The 19,349-nt window shown below is 35.7% G+C and overlaps 1 protein-coding gene across 2 annotated transcripts in view; it reads left to right on the top strand.

Moving 5' to 3' along the window:
• Atg2 (Autophagy-related 2) overlaps positions 1–19,349 on the top strand; it is a 326,693-nt gene that overhangs the window by 163,419 nt on the left and 143,925 nt on the right. For both annotated transcript variants that reach the window (XM_069833677.1, XM_069833676.1), the window contains exons 22-23: positions 5,746–5,896; positions 12,786–12,991. In XM_069833677.1, coding sequence (XP_069689778.1) covers positions 5,746–5,896; positions 12,786–12,991 — 357 coding nt within the window. The remainder of the gene's footprint in view (positions 1–5,745; positions 5,897–12,785; positions 12,992–19,349) is intronic.

The raw sequence follows: 19,349 nt of genomic DNA, 5'->3' as shown, positions 1-19,349 counted from the left end.
GATCTCCTACAGATTAACTTGGTATTTAGAATCCCAAAACCTTTTATCACCAAGACAAGTAGGCTTTCGACAACTACACTCTACCAGTGAACAAGTCATACGTCTCGGCCAAGAAATAAAAGACAGTTTTAACAAGAAAGAAGATACCTTGGCAATATTTATTGACTTTCAGTTAGCATATGACTCTGTTTGGAGAAATAAATTATTACTAAAACTCCAGAAATTAGGTATCTCCAGCAATATGTTCAGATGGATATCAGAATTCCTTAGTCAAAGATTCATTGCCACTAAATTCAATAATTCACTTTCTAGTTACAGACAAACATATCGAGGTCTACCTCAGGGCGCTGTCCTCAGCACAACTTTATTCAATATTTATATAAATGACTTACCCTCCCTATTAGAAGAATCAAACATGAAAACAGCACTATTTGCAGATGATATAGTTTTGTGGACTTCCGGATCTTACAGACATAGAGACAAAATTCAAAATTCTGCTCTTAAAGCTCTAAATCAACTACATGAATGGAATACATCAAATTTGATGACACTGAATTTAAGCAATAGTAACTACCAAATATTTTCACTCGGTAAAAAAGAAAGAGAATTCAATATCCAATACAATGGCCAACACCTTCCTAGGACTTATGAATCTAAATATCTTGGAGTTATTTTCGATAGTAAGTTAACTTGGAGCAACCATTTGAAATACATTTCTGAAAAAGCTCGTATAAGATTCTCCCTTCTAAAAAGACTAGTAGGAAAGAAATGGGGATGTTTTAGGAATACTTTGAACTCTACATACAAAATGTTTATACAGCCAGTGCTGAACATACTGCGGAGAAATTTTAATTACTTCACCTTTCATAAACGACATAAAATATGTTCAAAACCAAGCTCTCAGACTCATTACTGGTGGAATCAAAACAACTCCAATAGATTCTATGAGGTTCCTCACTAATATTAACAGTATCAAAATGACAATAGAAGAAAAAGCACTGATTCAATATGAAAAACTTATCAAATTACCAGGAAACAATTGGCATTCATACAGTCCTCTCTGTAGATTGAAAACTCAAAAAAGTTTCATATCCATTGTTCAAGAATTAAAACAGAAAATCAATAACCCGAATTTAAAAGAAAACTTACAAATTAAACCAAACCCTTTAACTCTATTAAATATAGAATATAATCTAAATTTAACAGAAGAAATACTGAAATCAGAAGTAAACACTGAAATACTGAAACAATTGTCTTTAGAGACAATTAATATTAGGTACCCTTCACAAAACTGGCTTCATTTATACACCAACGGATCCTTGATCTCCAGAGAACAAGGTGCCGGTGCAGGTGTTACGTGCTGTCTCTTCTCACTTTATAGATCACTTGGATATGGAACAACATGTTTTGATGGTGAAATCATTGCAATAAGTGAATGTCTCAGAAATCTTCTATGCCACATCAATAAATTTAGGAATGCAGTTATATTGTCAGACTCCAAAGCAGCTATTCTATCAATCGTCTCAAACAGCAGAAATAACTAAAATGCTCTCTCAATTAATATCACTCAATAAAAGAATTGTATTCCAATGGATACCATCCCATTGTGGAATCCTGGGAAACGAGAATGCGGATGCTTTAGCAAAGAAGGGCAGCACTGCTACTTACAGACCTGTTACTAAATCTACGTATTACTCTGTGAAGAGATTTATTAAATCTACATACTTAGACTTCAACAAACAAAATTTGATAACACAATCGCAAGGGAAAAAATGGAACTCACTGCATCAAAATCCACAGTTAATTCCCGATTTACCACGCAAATCGTCTGTAGCTGCATTTAGAATGGCAATAGTCCATGATTGTTTGGCTAAACACCTGCATAGAATTGGAATATATCAGTCCCCTAACTGCCCATTGTGCAACTCAAACAAAGAAATGGATTCGGAACACCTCAAAATCTGTGCTTCATTGGCTGGTCATGATAATATCTTTGAAAAATATTGGAGTGCAAGAGGTCAAATGACTTTATTGTCAAACGCCTGGCATTAGAAAACAACAACACTTTGTTTTTTCGTAATTTACTTCCAAACCTATCTCATTACTTGCTTCAAGTAAAATTTCCATGTTGTCCCTAACAGTTTGTGGATTTTGTACAGACCGGTTCGGACCGGACCAGACCAGACCAGACCCTTTGCATAGAAAGGGAGATAGAAGGATGTATTTTTGTTCATTTGTGTTACTATGTTTTGACACTGGTGCAATTAAGAAGATACACTCAGGGACAAAAAAAAACCGGACACTTTAATATTTGCTGGTATTTTGCAAAACATTATCTTCTCATACAATATTATGGTAGCCACCTATTGTTATGGAGACGTGTATACATTGTTGATTGTTTTTTGTTTTATAAACAAGCCATTACAACCAAATATTCCATTTTTGCTTTCGGAGTCTCAGCTGTAACAATTTTGTCTCAACCATTTTGTGCTTCATTATCGTTATCATTCGTTATTTCTTAATTTTTACATTTTCTGAGTTTAAGTGGGGTTGTAACATTTGTCTTAAAACAAGATGTGACCTGAAGATGTGGCTCGAGCTGTAGCCCTTTACGATGATGGACGCAGTGTACGTTACATTGCAAATGTTATGAATATGGCTAGAAGCACAACCCATGATGCCATAAAACGGTATAGAGTGACCCTAGAGTATACCAGAAGACCAGGTTCGGGTCGTCCAAGAGCTACAAATCCAAATGAAGACAGGTATATGGTGTTGAGAGTTCTTACGGAGCGCAACCTGCCAGCTACTAGTGTAGCCCAGCAATTTGTTAACATGCATGGACGCCCAATTTCGGCCAAAACAGTTAGAAGGAGGTTGAAAGCAAGTGGACTGATATCAAGTAGACCTGCAACTGGTCCCAGACTTCTCAGGATGCGAGTTGAACGACTGCGTTTTGCAAATGATCACAGGGATTGGAGAAATGGACAGTGGAGCTGTGTTCTGTTCACCGATGAGTCCCGTTTCAATCTGTGCTCACCTGATGGACGTGAAAGAGTTTGGAGAAGGAGGGGAGAACGATTTTCACAGTGTTGCATTTCCGAAAATGTGCCGTATGGAGGTGGTGGAGTGATGGTTTGGGCAGGAGTGTGTACAGATGCTCGTACAGAGTTGGTTTTTGTTGAAAATGGAAGACTAACAGCTGATAGGTATATAAATGAATGTTTGGCTGATCATGTTGTGCCATTTGGGCAATTTGTAGGCGATAATTTTGTTTTAATGCATGATAATGCACGGCTGCATATTGCCCATGCAGTCGGAGATTATCTCCAAGAAGTGGGAATCCATGTTCTTCCATGGCCAGCAAGGAGTCCAGACATGAACCCAATTGAACAAGTGTGGGACATGCTGGGACGGCATGTTAAGAATAGACGACCGAGACCAGAATCGTTTCAATAATTGAGGCGAGCACTTGGCGAAGAATGGGAACTTATTCCTCAAGAAGACATTGCTAACCAAATTGAGAGCATGCCAAGACATATGGATGCAGTTATTCAAGCCAGAGGGGGTAATACCCGTTACTAAAAAAAGTTTTTAATGTTTAAGGTGCCATAAAATGAAAAAACAGTTAGACCAAACGATGCCATAGTTATACGCCCTTTGTAATTTTTTGTAAATTTTCTCATCAGGGATTTTTTTTCAAATGTTGTCGTATAAGATGCTAAATGAAACATTATTTTGTTTAAATGGGTTTTGTTTCATTTTGAAATAATTGGCAACAAAATACAAGCAAATATAGAAGTGTCTGGTTTTTTTTTTGTCCCTGAGTGTATTATAATTTGTCCTTGCTGCTTAGCCATCCAGCTGCGAATTCTTTAAATCCAAGGAAACATATGGGCCAGTACTACTGGAACCCTACCTCAGCTAGCAGGAAGGCTGGCTGCTAGCAAAGCATTGACTTCTTAGTGAGCATTCAGAACCATGCCACTTCTGTCTCAGGTCAGACTTAACCATCGTAAGCAGATGAGGAAAATGATTTCTTTGTTTTGCAGTACAGTGCTCCCAGTCACATGGAGAGCATTTATATTGATAGAACAAACATATGAATACATTAAATATCTATGCCTATGTATAGTTCGTAATAAAATTTACTTTGTGTATTAATTTTAAATACCAGTATCAGTATCAATTTTTAATGTGACAAAACATTACTAACAACACAATTACAGCATATACAGGCTGATTCACTAGGAAAGGTAAAAAATTTAGGATACGATTTCTTAGGCCATTTTGAGTGAAAAAGTTCATATGAACATAGATCCGTTTTCGAACGATGGCGGAGCTAGGTGCATTTTATTTTGGTAAAATGTCTTGTCCCAATGTGAATCAGACGTTACCATATGCTGCTGATGAGAGAACGTGAGACAAGATCACCGATCACAGTGAATGACGTAACATTAGAATCTTCATTGTGAGCGATGTAGATAAGAGAAACAAACCGGATGGGAGGCATTACAAATGTCCAATCACCTGCCCTTGTCTGATGTAATGACACAGAACCAGCACATTATACAGGTACAGTTATCGGAAGTGTTAAATTGTTTTTTTCAAGATGCCTTATAAATTTTCGACTGCAGAATACGTCGATATTGTGTATGTTTATGGTTTGTGTGGTGGAAGTTTATTGCATGTCGTCGCTGAATATGAACAATGCTTTCCAAACAAAAGGGTACCATATCGAAGAGTATTTACTGTCTATGGAGTTGGATGAAAAACTTGGTGTAGCAAAGGAAGGGGGAAACGAGAGAGGTGCTATTCAACCATATTTTGGATGCGGCATAAAGAACAGCCACGAGCAACTTTCCCAAGCGCGATTCACGCCCGAGCACAACAGTGCATTGAAGCAGAAGGAGGTACCATTGGAAATGTGTGAAAACATCGACCCCCGACTTCTAGAATATTAGGTATGTATGCATACGTGAATATAAACTTTAAATTTGTCCATTATCTGCCTCTAAATGTGAGTTAGTACAATGGGATCCCAGAAGTTTTTATGAAATCAAAGAGCCATATCTCCGTAACCATTCGAAAACAAACCCATATTCATATGAACTTTTTGACTCAATGACTTCAGAATTCACATCCTAAATTTTTTACCTTCCTGATGAATCACCCTGTATGAGTATAGCTATTCTACGTAAAGTTAAAAAAAAAAAGATTAGTTACGTGTACGTAAATCATATAATTTATAAATTAAGTCCTAGATATCTTACTTTTTGAGATTATAGAACTTTGCATCTCGTGTACTCATACAATATGGAAAATTAGATTCTTTTCTTTTTTTGGGTGTACATAGTAGATAGTAAAATTTATGTATGTCTTTCGACTGATAACAGTTGATGAAAATGAAATATAAACAGAAATATGACTGGTAACATCATAAAGAACCAAAGCTGTTATGAATGACAAAGTGTATAATGAATAATTTTCTTATTTTATATTTAGCAGCAATTTGTAGCTTTCTTGTTGCATGGTAAATATTGTTTGAATTAGCATTTGTAAGCTGTTCGAAACTCTTTTTCATTCTTGTAGATAGATATATAAGACCATCACAAAAGTGATATTGAAATAGCTATGTATGTGAAATTTACAGAGAATTATGAGGAGTGGTAATTATGTGTTAGATTATGAATGTTTATATATAATTTCCTCATGTAATATGCACAACTACTGAGTTTATTTCAGGATTCCGGAGGAAATGTAATTCCTGGACAACATGGTGAATTGCAGGTGATGTTTGATGAAGGCAACATGTTCTCTGTATCTGGCTACAAAGGCAAAGCAGGTCTAGGTTATGTCTGTTTGCAAGTAAATCAGGCTTCCTTTTATCACAACGGTGGGTTCACATATCTTCAGTTCTTGTTCTTATTATATGTTCATGATAAATTAATAATGAATATGCAGATCTGTAAACAAATTTAAATAATAGTAGCCAATAAATATTGTAAGAATAGTGTATACAAGCCGATCATATGTATGTTTTTACTCTTTGCATTAGAAATATTCAACTTAGCAGACAGTACACATTAGTTTCTTGCAATTCCAAATTAAGATTGAACAGTGAACAAAAGGGATTATCACTGATTTTCAAGACTTGTTTTAGCAAATTCTACATTCATATTCACTACAAAAATGCACTAAAGTTGTTACAAAGCTGCTTTTCAACCAATAAATACTTTATACAACATCTTTTGATACAGATTGAGAAAGTATTATTTCAGTGCTTACTGAGATGTGTATGTATTAGTGATAATGAAAGAGTGAACAAGATAGTCAAATTAGTAACTATTTTCCAACCAACCTCATACCCTCTGCAAATCAAGCTTTTAGGTACGTATAACTCCCTGTAAAGTTGATTTGAATAATTTCTAGGGAAAAATTGTTCCAGTGCCAGGTATCGAACCCGGGATTTTTGGTTAAACGTACGTTTAACCAAAGGTCCCGGGTTCGATACCCGGCCCCAGAACAATTTTTCCCTCGAAATTATTCAAAATTACTCATACCCTCTGTTTATATTAAAGGAAACATTGAAATTTTGAACAGTATCATAGTACTACATGTATATTTTTTCAGTGTTTCCTTATATATATAAGGTAACCTTTTACGATCCTTCACACACATAACAGATCATGTCATTTGGGAACATTTTGTCAAATAATATTTTTTCATACGACCGATAGTTTGGAAATGAATGTTGCAATGCTGCAACATTGTAGACAGTAGCAGTGTTTACTTCGCAAGATCATTGCATCCCAGCATACTGAATGCTGCTTCAATCATCTACTTGGCAGAGGTTTTGAGAGGATGTACACACATACCATTTTGTAAACAAAAACATTGTTGAGAATGCAGTCAAATCAAAATTTATGTGACTGTAACATGATAATTACATGAACTATGTTATTCATTATCTGTTGTATCATTATCGAACTATGTTATTCGTTATTGTATCATTTCAGCACTAAATTTAGTACGAACAAACACGTAGTTTCCATTATATTTTAAGGCAATTTCATCAATAATACAGTATAATTAAAAATTATACAGAAAACAAAATTAATCCTTTAAATACAGTATTATTTTACATTGAGGATCACACAGTTGATGTCACATCAGCTCAATTACAATACAACATGTGGAAGAAATAAACAACTTTGGAACTAAATGAAAATGATACACATTAATATAAGGTACACTGTTAAATTTTGTACACAGTTCTTTACAGTGTCTTCTAAAGGTATTGCTCAAAGTGTCCACCATTTGCATGTCTACAACTTTCGCATCCCTGATGCAGTTATCTGTCATGGTGTACCCATAAGTGAGCAGCTGCATTGGCATTGTGACCAATTTCGTCATAAATTAATAACATCCAGATACGATTAGAAAACTGTGGCATCTCGTGTTTCATCTGCTTCAAATTGTACGTAGCCTGCAACTAACAACGAAGTGAATGTAAGCGTATTGTCTGCTCCGTACACCTAGCTTGGCCACATGGTTTGCGTACATAAGAAATAGTGTTGCCAGCGTGTCACAGCCCTGTTCCCATGCAATGTGTACACGACTATTAACGCGATTTATTCGAAATCTGTATTTATTTTCCATGCATATACTACTGTAAAATGGTCATACATCGTTTACTCTATCATCCTACATGAGATAAAAATCCAATTTTGAGCAGTTTCATGAAAAACTTAATCATAATTTCAAGTTGCAAAAGACCATTTTTTTTTTCGAAAATCGTCCTTCTAGGAATACATTATTATTAGACTTTCTTGTTTATCATAATTCGAGACATCATATACCAGTAGATTTGTAAAAGGTTACCTTCCACCCTGTATATGCTTGCTACCAGCTGACAGTATCTAACACGTTTCATTATGTTCTTTCATTAGTAACTAAAAGGCTAAGGATTTTCGGACTTACGTTTATATGAACTTTTTTTGTTGTTTTGATGTGAGGAACATGTCCCCAAGATTTGTCAAAGTATTTCTGAAACACCCGTGTGTGTGTGTGTGTGTGTGTGTGTGTGTGTGTGTGTGTGTGTGTGTGTGTGTGTGTGTGTGTGTGTGTGTGTGTGTGCGTGTGCGTGCGTGCGTGCGTGCGTGCGTGCGTGCGTGCGTGCGCGCGCGCTTTTTTTATCGTATTTCATCACGAACCCCTGAAGACTGTGGATATTAGCAGTAAATCGGAAGGAGTAAATTTAAATTAAGTATTTGGGATTTAAGTATTTTAACTAATAGTAACTATTACATGAATTATCTAGATTCAAAACTCCTGTTGTAGCTTAAATACGATCCTGTCGTGAAAACGTAGTTATGTAGTTGCAAATCACAGTAAAAATGAGCGAATTTATAGTCCCGTCGCTCTAATTTCTGGCAGCCAATCGTGTTGCAGGTTGGCTACATTTAAACGTGTGTGTATTGTGATTCGCTGATTCATTTCTTAAGGCTCGATAAATACTTAATATAATCGCCCGCCATTTTAGCTCTTTAGTTGGCGTTTGCAGAAAGCACACGAAGACGTTATTTGCCGCTCAATTATTTGCTGAATTACATTGCGTTTGATTTATTATCATAGGAGTTACGACATGATAATGTTTAACGGTGTTGCAAATAGATTCCTTGTATGGTAGCTTGGCAACGTAAGAACAAAAATGGCGAATGATACTACCTACGTAGACTTTATAGAGCCTTTACTTTCTAAGACGTAAGCAAAGAGGCGGAGTCACGCCGGAAATAACAGCGTCGGGACTATAGTGCACATGCGTTTCTTGTTTCACCAGATAGATCCATAAAGTGACAGAAATAAAGAGAAAACTAGAAAAGAAATAGAATGCGCCAAGATAGGTAATTAACACAACCTCCAAGTTTGTTTACGTTCGTATTTTTATGTACCTACTATTATTGCAGTCAACATCGGTACGGTAATTATTTGGAATTTTAATTGTTACAAGCTTTCTCCCATTTCAAGCACAAGACGAAAATATTCCGGTATACAACATTATGAATGTTTGATATAAAGAAGTTCCATAAGATATTCTATCATTCTAAAGAAAAATACAACAGGATAATTGTATTCTACAACATTGCAAGTGTTCGACAGTAAAGACTACTTGTGCACAAAATTTAAAGAGAGGATTAACATTTAAATACAACATTCGTTGTTCATCTACAGGATCCCTAATTCCTTTTTGAAAGATAAAGGTTTCCCCGGAATAAAAACTGTATTGGAGCAGAGCAATGCAAATTTGGTAATGCCACCTTTTATGAATGAAGGTCAACCTTGAACCATTGTTGTATGTGTGGATCCACGTGAAACTGCACACTGTGCTGTTAGACGATTAATAGATTTCTTTTGACTCCTTTCCAACAATGATCTAATTTTGCCCTTCTCCTGTTTGCTTTCCTTGTGCAACACCAAAGCAGTATCGGTAGTGCAAAACTTCTTATGAAGTCTATTGACTGGTACATTTACACCAGGAAATGTTCTTATTCTGTAACTTATACGATCTATACTTAGCAATTAATAATACGCGCTGTTCCTCTTTTTTAACCGAAGAATGGAATGTAGTCCTTCAATCTTGGTGCACTCCTCAACGTATAAAGTACTTATTTGAGTAATTATCTGTGTAGAGTAACGATGTGTTGTATGTGTTGTAGCCTCCCTCCCTACTTGTTACAAATATACGTAATACTTGAGAGGTCCAGGGTCTTGTTACATAAAAGCTAATAGTCTTTTAATGCAAGTGTCTGACTTGTTATCTTGTTTAGTTTTACTGGATATTATTGAATTAATATTAACGAGGTTTGGTGAAATTGGCCAACAATTAGAAATATTGAAACACATATTAATGAAATCATTTTATATTCAAACGCATATTATTGAAATTACTGTGTTTACTTTTTCATTGTTTGAAGTTTGGAAACAAATATATATGTATTTTTATATTTTGCAATAATTCATATTTTTATTTCACACTTCACTTAAATACCACTGGTAGAGCTCATGTACCACCAATGGTACGTGTACCATAGGCTGAGAACCGCTGCATTACACTATTAACTTGTTGCTTGTAGCTTTGTAACTTTTATGAATCAGGCCCCTGAATGCAGTACTAGGGAAACTGACCATTTCCCTAGTAATTCGTCCTGGACTTCTCAATTGTTATATTGGTAATTACAACTAGTGGGGAGAAGGCTATAAAAATGCGTTATACACCTTCACTCCTTGAATGCAGCATTCAATGTGGATCCGCACACTAGCAATATTATAAATGTCATTAACTTGATCATGTGTTAATGACCTTCATTCATAAAGGGTGGCATTACCAAAATTGCATTGCTCTCCTCCAATACAATTTTTATTCCGGGGAAACCTTTATCTTCTATAATTTGATCTCCTGGTTCTGTCAGTTTCAAAATTCCACAGTCATTTCTGATAAAACTATCACTGACTCTACCTCCATAACATTTGGAAATTAATGTTACCATACCACAAAGTGCACTTCCATTAAGAACTTTTGCAGTATATGCAGACTTATAATTAGAGTATCTATATAAACGCTGACTGATTTCAGGAGTTTGTTCTGTTTTAACTTCAGTGCAGTCAACAATAGCTCTACAGTTCTGATAATTATCCTTAAAAACAGTAGGCAATGTTGCATTAATAGTATCTTTGCTGGGCCAGAAAACAAGTTTTTTAGTTGCCTATGCAAGTATAGGTAAAACAGATTGGAACATTATAGAAATAGTACTACGGTGAACATTGAAAATTACAGAAAGGGCAGCAAATAGCAAGGCTAACATAAAAGTCTATTTTATTTACTAATTTTGCGTTGAGTAGTGTCTAACAGTTCAAAAATAAATTTAAAATATCTGTGTTAACACCAGCCAGAACATTTAATTGTGATTCATTAGAAATTGAACTATAACCACTAAATTCTCTTTCTTCATGTGGGGAATTAGGCCCAGGCAGTTTACTAGCATACTTAGGTTTAGCATATAAAGTGTGGAAAGCTGACATACATGGTTGTGTGCTGACACTGTTTCTTTATAACTGTTTTTCTTGTAAATTAAATGCATGACTACTTTATGCAAGTAAACGACCTTTCTTAGAAGAATTTGGCCGATTACTGTCATATAAAATACTTTGAAATACCGCTGTTATTATTAAATCTGCCATGACAATATGCGGTGAGATGACGGCTGATGCTTGCGCGATAACATGCAAGAACTTACAATTTTCGCCACTGCCACTCAGAGCGCAGTGATGCATTTCTTCCTGCAATGCATGGAGCCTATTATAGCAATTAGGGAATATGTGAAAGGCATTGTCCTTGCACCAAATGTATGCTTCCTCAAAATTATCGTATTTCAATTATTTAAATACAACTTCAATCAAGAAACATGTTACACGAAAAGCTTATAGAAAAGGCAAAAGAAGAAGCTGTAGAGATTTCAAGTTTACCTAAGATACTTAAACACTGATTGTGTGTCTTTTACTGTGAAATTTAATATTCTTCATCAGTTTTGTATTTTCATAGTTTTTATATTGTCTTAATAAAACTTGTAAGTTTTTATAGCATTACCATGTTAAAAGAATTTGTATCTTAATAGATGTAATGATAAATATATCTAAAAATAGCCATACCCAATCCTAAGTGAGAGTTGAATGTTTTTATTTCTTTAAACATATAGAATTTGATGAATGGCATAGTGCAAGTCGTACATCATTACATTCAGCATTCTTCTCAACTGGATTTCAGATAGGAGTTCAAAAGTTCATTAAAAAAACCTTTGTCATTGTGCCATGCACATTTCTGAGAGGTCATGAATTTAACTAAAGATGAAATGAAAAAGTCATGAATTTGATCCATTGGAAATCAGACACACTGTAATGAAGCATATCACAATGTTTATAAGATTTGGTCCACATATTTATTTTCAACAATAATAGAAATGGTAGCTGAAGAAATAGGAATATTCAGAAAACATGTCCTTATACATCTTGATTACACACTTGTAACATTTTGTATCACTTAAGAATGTAGTTATAATAACTTTCCGATGTTAAAATGAAAACTAAGTGGTAAATTATCTAGTTGACTAGTTTCGACTTCGTGTCAGTCATCTTCAGAACTAGTGAAGTTCTTGCATCTTCCGATTTCTTCACCCCCGAGCAAAACAACTGAAGGAACCTGAAAAAGCAAGTATCTCACTACATCTGAAAATGATTGATGCGAAGTCGAAACTAGTCAATTAGGTAATTTACCACTTAGTTTTCATTGTAACACCTGAAAGTTGTTATTATAACTAAATTCTTATTTCTTTTTCACTGAATTGAATTTTAACCCAGGTCTTCAGTGTGTAAAGTCCATGCTCTTACCCAGTGTAATTTTTCTTTGATAAAAGTTGCCAGTACCCACCAAAATTTACAAGTTATACAGATTTATAATAACACCCAAAGTTCGGGATGTACTGTTGGAGGCAGCTCCTTCTACATGGAATCATAGCTTTATCTACTGTTGACTGTATGATTTATTTTGTCATTTTATAACAGAAATATCAATTTCAAAGAAGTTGAAAGAGTAAAGGTACCAATACTGTGTACCATTGTATACCATCAGAAAAAAGGACATTCTTATCATTGTTCTAACAGTGCACCTTTAAAGTATGGTAATCTGTATTTGATTAACTTCAAATGTAAAAGATTTTATAACATTGCAGGCCTAGTTGCAACATCATATGAGACTCCAAACTTGAAGCTAGTTGGCACTCCACCTCCATCACATCTAGAACCAACAATCTATCGCTCAGATTCAGGAGTGATGGTTGGCACAGCAGTACAAGTTGGTTCAGGCAGCAACAGCAGTCTAGATATGCTTGCAGTTGCTATCAAAATCCAAGTGGATGATTCTCTTCATAATCTTAAGGTAGGATAGATTTAGAGTTCTTTGCTTGCAACCATAGCATTCCATACTGAATCAACTGGTTGTAAATATTGGATTGAAATGATGTTGTTTCAGATATGTCACCTTGTTGGCTTTATATCCCTGTCAGTGCCAGAATTTTAAAACGATTATTCTGAGGTGCTGCTCAAATCTTCAACTATTATCCTGTGACAAACATAAGAATATGAATAGCAGAGTCCTACATTGGAGTTAAATCGGTCGCTTGAACTCGGTCGAGTGTTGCACCCTCGAGTGAGATACGATCGGTCGTGATACGCTCGTAATAAGTAGAAGCACAGTACAAGGTCATCTCACCAACATGTCTTATCTTGTATGGAAGACGACAGATAAGATACACATATGTTTTGCTCACACGGTAAAAATAAGGCTTTATTTTCTGCGTTTATGACAAACGTTTAATGGAACAGTCAATGGAACGTACCAAAACAGAAACATGAAGTTATAAATAAAATAGAATGAAAAATTTCGATATACAGTTATTATTGCTAATTAATAATTATTCAATATTTGATTTACCACATATATAATATGGTAGGTCCATACATAGTGTTCCGCCTATATACTGTGACAATATAGAAACGTATTACAAAATATTAGGCCTATTGATATAGCAGTAGATTAATAATATTAGTACAGAGATAGCATCACAGAAAATATAATAAAACGAATAATCATGCTGCACAACTGTTACAGACGCAAAGATTGATACACTAATTATTAGAGATTATTATTTTATTATTATAATTATTATTATTATTATTATTATTATTACTACTAGAAAAATTGATACAGTTCTTGCATTATCGTGATTGTGTTCTCTGTTTATAATAATTACATTTACATCCAATAACTTCTATCAATGTGGCAAAAACAAAATCACTCCTGTGTGGGGGGGGGGGGGGGGGAGCTTTACCTGCAACATTTATATTACGTTTTAAAGCAAGTTTTGTAGTTGTACTATGGAGAGGTTAGTTAAACACTGCAAAGTTTTGAAATGATAAACATCTATGATGTTACTACATAGTTCTTCGCTGTAACAAGAACGAATGTCTAACGCTCGGCTTATACCATTCGAGGATTTATCGCTCGTGACAATTTTACCCATCATGCATGTGTGCTACCTATCGGATTATGCTATGAACTACTTGGCGCTCGAGCGAAAATGTCCAATGCAGACCTCTGATGAATAGCATTCAGACATTATCAGTAAAGTATAATAATTCATTTAGATGTGGCTTTTTGTTTTTGTTTACCAACTTTAAAGAAGAGACATGTGATTATCATTATAGATATCCTGTCGAAGTTTTTTAAAGAACCAGTTTCATTTCAGCAATAGAAATGTAAAGAACAATGTCCAAACATATATATGAAACACTCGAAGTAATGTAGAGATAAAGGAGTACAGCAAGTCTGTCATCCCACATCCCTGTGCAAAGACAAATAGAAAAGTGAAGTGTGAAAATTGTGCGAGAAATGTATGCTGGTAATTTTGTCAAGTTCATGTAGCTTTTTAACTACTAGAATACCGAGGATGGCAAATATAGTGAATCTTGCACATTTGGGTCTTTCCTTTTAGCTTTGATCTCACTGATTACAACTTGATTGTCATGATGACACAATCTAGTCTTTATTTACCAGACAGTAAACACTAAAGAACACTAAAGCCACTGATATTGTGAAAGATAGTAGGAAGTGTGACCACTCTGCTTGCCTTTTGGACGTTTATTATTAAGACAGCTGGAATTGGAAAATTTAGCAAAGCAATGACATGACAATTGCTGCATGATTCTTGAGTCAATAGTTGATGCATTTTATAAAGCACAGAAAGAGTGGCTTTGACACGCTGTTTTTTATTACTTTTTTAGATTTAATGACACTGTATCAACTACCAGGTTATTTAGCGTCAATGGACTTGGTGATAGCGAGATAGTATTTGTCGACATGAGACTGAGGATTCACTATAGATTAACTGACATTCACCCTACAGATGGGGAAAACCTCGGAAAGAACCCAACCAGGTAATCAGTCTAATGGGAATTGAACCCACACCTGAGCGCAAATGTCACTCTGTTACATAGACTGAAATCTTGAAACATTATATTCAGTTTCACTACTTTGTACCAATATTAAATTTGTACTCGTTTTAAGGAGGTTAATGTTATTGGTCACTCTCTCTCAGTTTGTTGCAGAATTTAAATTTTGGAACCCCAAAAAAAGGTTCAACAGGTGTGGTAATTTATGTTGAGTTTTGCTGTTATTATTGAATAACAAAAATTATGGATGGCCTTTATTTACAATATTAATAGTAATTTATAATACTGTGTGACACAGAAGTCAGTTGACAAATAGGAAACATTACTAATTGTAAAACAAATAATTATTGTACAAAGTAACATAATGACGTGTTCTCTCCAAGATGTACTTAATCTGAGTGGCCTTTTTCATTTGTACTGTTAGGTTGGCAGTACATATTCCCCTTTTGTGCCGCTAGAATTCTCCACCTTTTGTCTCCTTATCAGTTTTCCTGAATTAGTTTCTGTGGAATACATAAAATGAATAAAGTACATAAATTGAAGCAGGCCATGATGCGGTAAACAATGCTACAGTTAGTTTGTGTTTTGTTTCGTTTATTGTTTGAACTTGAAGCTGTTGAGTTATTATTTTGAGTTGAGTAAGAGTTGAAGAAGATAACATTATTGTTTATTGTTTTCAGTTGTGATATTGATATTCATTGAAAGTTCAAGAGATCATGTTGACTCCTGAACAGTGAGCGGAGCTAGGACTGCTCTGTGGGGACTATCACAGAACAACAAGAGAAGTTGCAGATGAGTTTAATTTTCGTCATCATACCGAAATGTAGCCAAATTATTGCATAAATTTAAAACAACTTTCAGTGTACTCGACAAGAAACGAATTGGTAGTCCCAAACTTCTACTGACGGACAGCATTCAATAGACGTGATGCAAAGATGATGTCCAGCCTATGTGCGCTATGTGGCTCGAGAAAGTGGTATCAGTAGAGAATCTGTTTGCAGAGTACTGAAAACTGCACGTTTTCACCCCTACAAATTAAGCATTTACACACAATGCAAGAAGAGGATTCACTCAAGAGGCAAACATATTGCAACTGGATCACACAGCTTTGCATACTGATCGATCCTTCCTTCAGCATGTTCTGTTCAGTGACCAATGCTTATTCTTTATGGATGGGCATGCGCATATACAAAATGCATGATACTTGTGCAAAGAAAACCTAAGATGGATGCATGAAACTAACAACCCTGGTGCTCCAAAAGTTATGGTGTGGTGTGAAATACTAGGTGATATGGTTGTGGGACCATATTTCTTTGTAGGAAATGTAAGCCAACACACATATGGGGAATTTCTGGACAACACTGTGTTGGAGTTCCTGTATGATTTGCCACTGAACAAATGGATAAGAATGTGGTTTCAACAAGATGGGGCCACGGCACATTATGTTCTAATAGTTCACTAGAAACTAAATGAGATGTTAGGTGTGCATTGGGTTGGACGAGGTGGATCTCAGTCATGGCCTTCATGGTCACCAAACCTCACACTCCTTGATTTCTTTCTATGAGGGATTTGTAAAACATATATTTTTCAGACAAACCTACATCTATAGATGACTTGAAACAAAGAATCACCCATGTTATCCAGCACATCCCACCTGCAACACTTTTAAGTGTGACAGAAGACTATCAGGATCAATTGAGGCACTGTCTTCAAGTAATGGAGGACATTTTGAACATTTGCGGTAGTGAACATATTGTATATAATTGTATTTCCAATTAGAGTAATGTTTCCCATTTGTCAACTGACTTCTGTGTTACACGGTATAAGAAAGTAAAATTAGATTCTATGTACGAGTAGAATGTTTAACACCCGAGGCAAAACCGAGGTTGATAATTTCCACGAGCACATAAAATCTGTTTACTCTCGTTGCTATGCAATATTTTATCCATTCCTGGTATCTAAATTTCATTACCGGTATCTGAATCCAATTTTAAATCGAATGCCTTTTCTTTGTAAATGTCGTTTGTGAAGAAGTGAAATAAATTAATGTATGGATTTTATAGTTGTTAATGTGTTGGTTGTCATGGAAAAAATTTAATTCACTGCTGTGAATTAAAAAATTTTTATTCAGTGCTGTGAATAAAGCCATTGATTAGATTGCTAAGGATGGTGAAATAAAGATAGTTTACAGTATAAGAAAGATACAGTAGAAACAGTTCTTGTTGGCACCTTTGACGTTGTTGGTACTAAAATCCAACACAGGAAGGTGTACTTCTCAATGAATCCAATTATGTCGCTAGTATTGGCGGAGCCAACAGCTGATTTTAGTGATCTGCTGTGTAGACATGTTAAACTTTCAGATGAAATATTATGTATTAATTGCTATACTTGTTTGTTCTATGTAGGGCTAAAGAAAATTCTTTTTCTTTTCAAAATACATATAAAATTCCAGTATCTCATGGATCTTTTAATCTCTGCTCAAATTGGACAGAAGAGGAATGAGAAACGTAGTTGCATTAATTACCGGTCATGGTCACTTCAGGAAATATTTACGCACAATTGAACTCTATAAAGATAGTTTTATTCTATATCTTCATAACCATTGTATTTCGATTTGGATCATAATTTGTTGTAAAATACATACACCAGGGAAATGTTTAATAAATACACTAGAATTTGGGGTAACCTGTTACAATTAAAAATGTGTGTTCACTGTATATCTGATGTAGGCTACTAATTGTAGGCCTAGATTAAGTTAGGTTAGGTTAGGTTACGGAGGGGTCTTTAAGGAGTCTTAAAGGTTTCCTGCACGTAAGCCTAAAAGGCTTATTGTGCATCCCCATTGGAATGGACACTAACATTGTCTTCCAAAATCTGTTCCTTGGACTATCGACAGTATTTTGGCTCCAACATTAGTGTCCATTCCTAAATCTTCCCTTGTTATGGAAAGGGAAAATCTTTCCCTTTCTAGGAGTGAACAGTCAAACAGGATATGTGAGGCAGTCTCTTCCTCCTGTTTGCACATTCGACAGATGGGTTCCTCTTTATAGAGTCCAACTGTGCGTAGGTGTTTCCTGAAGTGATCATGACCAGTAATTAATGCAACTACGCTTCTCATTCCTCTTCTGTCCAATTTGAGCAGAGATGAGGAGAGAGAGTTGTTTGGACCTAAGACCAGTTTCCTGGCCGGTTTTTGTCAAGGATAGGATTGCCACCTAATTTGGTGTCTTTCCTTAATCCATGTCTTAACTGAGGTTTTGGCAGTGAGTAAACTGATTCCAACCACGGGTTGAGGTCCAACAAAGGATATCTCCGTACCCTTCTTGGCCAATTGATCTGCATATTCATTTCCCTTGATGCCTTGATGCCCTGGTACCCACCACAGTTCTAGCTTGTTACGAGAAAACAGGGCTATCAGGGCATTCAGGCAATCCCATACCAGTTTTGATTTTACCTGGTCTGAAGAAAGTGCTTTCAAAGCATTTTGACTATCTGTGAGGATGGGATTTCGTTTACCATGGTAACCTCTCTCAAGTCCTCTGAGTACGCAGTTTAAGATGATGAATACTTCCGCCTGGAAAACTGCAATATTCCCCGAGGCTTATAGTGATATTAGTTCTAGGAGATTGGCCATAGATGCCTGCGCCCGACTTCGTCCCTATGTGGGATCAGTCCGTGAACCACACAAGTTGATCACATTCTATGTTAGGTGTAATTCCTCCAATCCAGTCTTCTCGAGATGCGAGTGTATGCATGGAAGAAACAGTACTGGGTATTCATTAAGTCAGACCTCATACTCAGTACTGGGATATCCAGGTAATTTAAAATGGAGTATGTCCAGTTGTTGAGCAGCTGTTTCTCCAATTTCCTATTTGAACTAAACAATATGCAGTAAGTCTAGCCTCTGCTTGTAGATAGATGTCCATGGATGGGAGTCCTAACAAAGTCTCCAATGCAATGGTTAGAGTACTTTTGAAGGCCCTTGTACTACACAGACATGCTAATCTCTGTAGTATGACAAGCTTGCCTGCTATAGTAGTTTGTAATGTTTTGTGCCACCAGATGATGGCACTATAAGAAATCTGGCACCTAAATATTGCTACATACAACCAATGGCTGATGTGTGGTTTTAGGCCCCAGCTTATTTTAATAGCACGCTTGATGGTTAGAAGAGACCACTTGACTCTACGGAGAGTATTATTTATGTGAGCTTTCCAGGTCAGTGTAATTCCTAGATATTTAACTGACTCAGAATAGTCCAGATTGAATTGCCTAGTCTGAGTTTT

This window comes from Periplaneta americana, chromosome 8, assembly GCF_040183065.1.
Source record: "Periplaneta americana isolate PAMFEO1 chromosome 8, P.americana_PAMFEO1_priV1, whole genome shotgun sequence".
Taxonomy (NCBI): Eukaryota; Metazoa; Arthropoda; class Insecta; order Blattodea; family Blattidae; genus Periplaneta; species Periplaneta americana.
This window is presented reverse-complemented; position numbering and strand designations above follow the sequence as displayed.